Source organism: Sinocyclocheilus rhinocerous, unplaced genomic scaffold (assembly GCF_001515625.1).
Source record: "Sinocyclocheilus rhinocerous isolate Xijiao unplaced genomic scaffold, SAMN03320098_v1.1 scaffold29803, whole genome shotgun sequence".
NCBI lineage: Eukaryota > Metazoa > Chordata > Actinopteri > Cypriniformes > Cyprinidae > Sinocyclocheilus > Sinocyclocheilus rhinocerous.
In genome coordinates, this window is record NW_015624795.1 from 9,489 (window position 1) to 11,934 (window position 2,446).

General features: G+C 34.5%; 1 protein-coding gene across 1 annotated transcript in view; it reads left to right on the forward strand.

Annotated features, from left to right (window-relative positions):
• The window catches only part of LOC107745733 (uncharacterized), a gene marked incomplete at its 3' end in the record, with an annotated part of 4,150 nt that extends 2,775 nt beyond the window's left edge, over positions 1–1,375 (forward strand). Inside the window, exons 3-5 of the mRNA XM_016559687.1 lie at positions 716–833; positions 1,014–1,200; positions 1,242–1,375. Of these exons, the coding sequence (XP_016415173.1) occupies positions 716–833; positions 1,014–1,200; positions 1,242–1,375 (439 nt within the window). The remainder of the gene's footprint in view (positions 1–715; positions 834–1,013; positions 1,201–1,241) is intronic.
• Between the last annotated feature and the right edge of the window lie 1,071 nt (positions 1,376–2,446).

Below are 2,446 nucleotides of genomic sequence, written 5' to 3' on the forward strand. Positions count from 1 at the left end.
GAGGTTTGGTCCTGCTGCTCCACCAGAGTGCTGTTGCATAATCTAGTCATTGGTGATAAAACTGTGTGACTTAATTTAGTCACTAGGTAGTAATAACTAATGAGACTAGATTATGAAACTGCACTCTGGGTAAAAACAAGTAAAAGTGAGACTTAGTAAGTCTCAAAGGGGAGAATGAAGAAGAGTTTAATTAATCAAAATATAAATGATTCAAGTATAATCGATGTGAATATAGCCATTTATGTATTAAGTTATTCCACTATTATAATCATGTGTATTTGCCTGCATGTATAGAAATCTGTATGAGAATGGAATGTGCAGACATATGGTGAAGTACATGATAAGCACATGATGGCACATAATGGGGCCCTTATTTTCACAGAACATAAAATTAAGGTCTCATGACTGCATCGTGATCCCATATGAATGAAATGTATTGAACATGCCCAGAGAAAAAACTGTATATAAGAGGGTACAGAAAACGATTCGAGAGATTACTCTGCAGAGTTCTCTCAGGTTTTATTGTCTCTGATAATAGAATCTCTTCTGGCATCAAAACTCCAAGACTCTGAGAAAAATTCTTCACAGCAGGGGCAGAAGCCACCACAATGTTTGGACCTAAGGGCTTGGTCATATCTCAAATAACGAGAAAGAACGCTTTTACCTCAATTTTTTGTCACTGATGAGGCTGAATTCAGAGGCAGATTGCGAGTAGACCAAAAACACTGGCTCTCTCACCATCAGAAACACCAGAATCAGACACTCTGGACAATATAAACTATCCATCTCTACAGAACAGACTAAGACCAAGATATTTCATGTTACTGTCGTTGGTGAGTATCAAGTTTTTCAATGTAATAATGATCTTGTTTGGATTAGCACTGTACGGTTTATAATACACCACAGGAGATATCACAAATGCATTTGAAATATTTTTCTTTGCTGTTAAATTATTGAAACTTGCATGTCTTATACTGTACGTAAAACATCACTTAGAGTGATTTGTTTTCCAGGTGCGGTTGATGAGACGGATGGAATGAAATCAGTCTCGGTGATGGAAGGAGATTCTGTCACGCTACACACTGATGCTGAAATACACACCGATGATCTGATAGTGTGGAGGTTTGGAGATAAAGGCGTCCTCCTGGCTAAACTCGATGTAGAGACTAACGAGACCTCATTAAATGATGCTGACTCGATGTAGAGACTAAAGAGACCTCATTAAATGATGCTGATGAGAGATTCAAAGATCGACTGCAGCTGAATCAGACCGGATCTCTGACCATCACAAACACCAGAACTGAACACACTGGACTTTATGAAGTACAGATCAGAGCCCATGAGAGCTCACAGCGATTCCTTCTTTCTGTCACGGGTGAGTAACTCTAATCTTTCAATTTAATGACATACCTAATTAGATCAATGCTTAGACAAATATTAGATTACATTAACATGATGAACAAGAAATATGTCAGAAAATAATTAGTTGTGGGAAGTGAAGTCTTCTCTCATAATGATTTATAGGCTACAGAAAAATAATCAGCATCAGATAAACATTTTGATGGACACATTCATTCTCACTGAAATAGCAGCGATAGTTGCACAGCGATCACAGCCAATTCTGCCAGCGATCATTCACACAGAAACTGCATATATTTTTAACATAAAATTACTTAAATATACAATATAAATAAATAAGAGCACTGCACAGAAAGAAAAGACATTAACTCGGCTATCTGAATCGTCCAAAGGGAGCTAAATGTGATCTTTTGAAATACAGTAAAGGTAATATTTACTTTTTCTTCAATATATACTTCGATGTGAAAAAATACAGAACTTTTCACCAAATTACCTTAAAAGCGATTGTTCAGGTAGTTTTGGAATTTGAGAAACTTGGAAAAAAAGAAACTGGTTTTCTCTTTTCAAGAACCAACTCAAACCTCTTAATTCTGTTCAACCATACAGTGAACATAATTAAAAAAGAAAAAAAATAATCTTTTCATAGGCCATATTCCCACTGTTTTTGACCCATTCAATGTCTATAAAATATTAATATTTTTAATGTGATTATTAAATAAAATTAAACAATAAGAAATATGTATTCATATAACACTATTGTTCTGTAAGAAAAAAATTATAGTATTACATTGAGAAAAAAAAACAATAAGTCAAGTCACAATTAGCAAATTTTCAAGAAATTACTTTTTTATTTTTTTACATTCTCCATTAAAAGACCTTCAAAATGATATGAGTTGATGGAATCTGAAAAACAAAAAGACAGAGCTACACTTGTTTGAAGTCCATAGAGTCAGCAAAGTCCATTTCGAGAAAAATTGACTAGACATCATGCCGAGATCCAAAGAAATTCAGAAACAAATGAGAAAGAAAGTAATTAACTATCCATCTGGAAAAGGTTATAAAGCCATTTCTAAAGCTTTGGGACTCC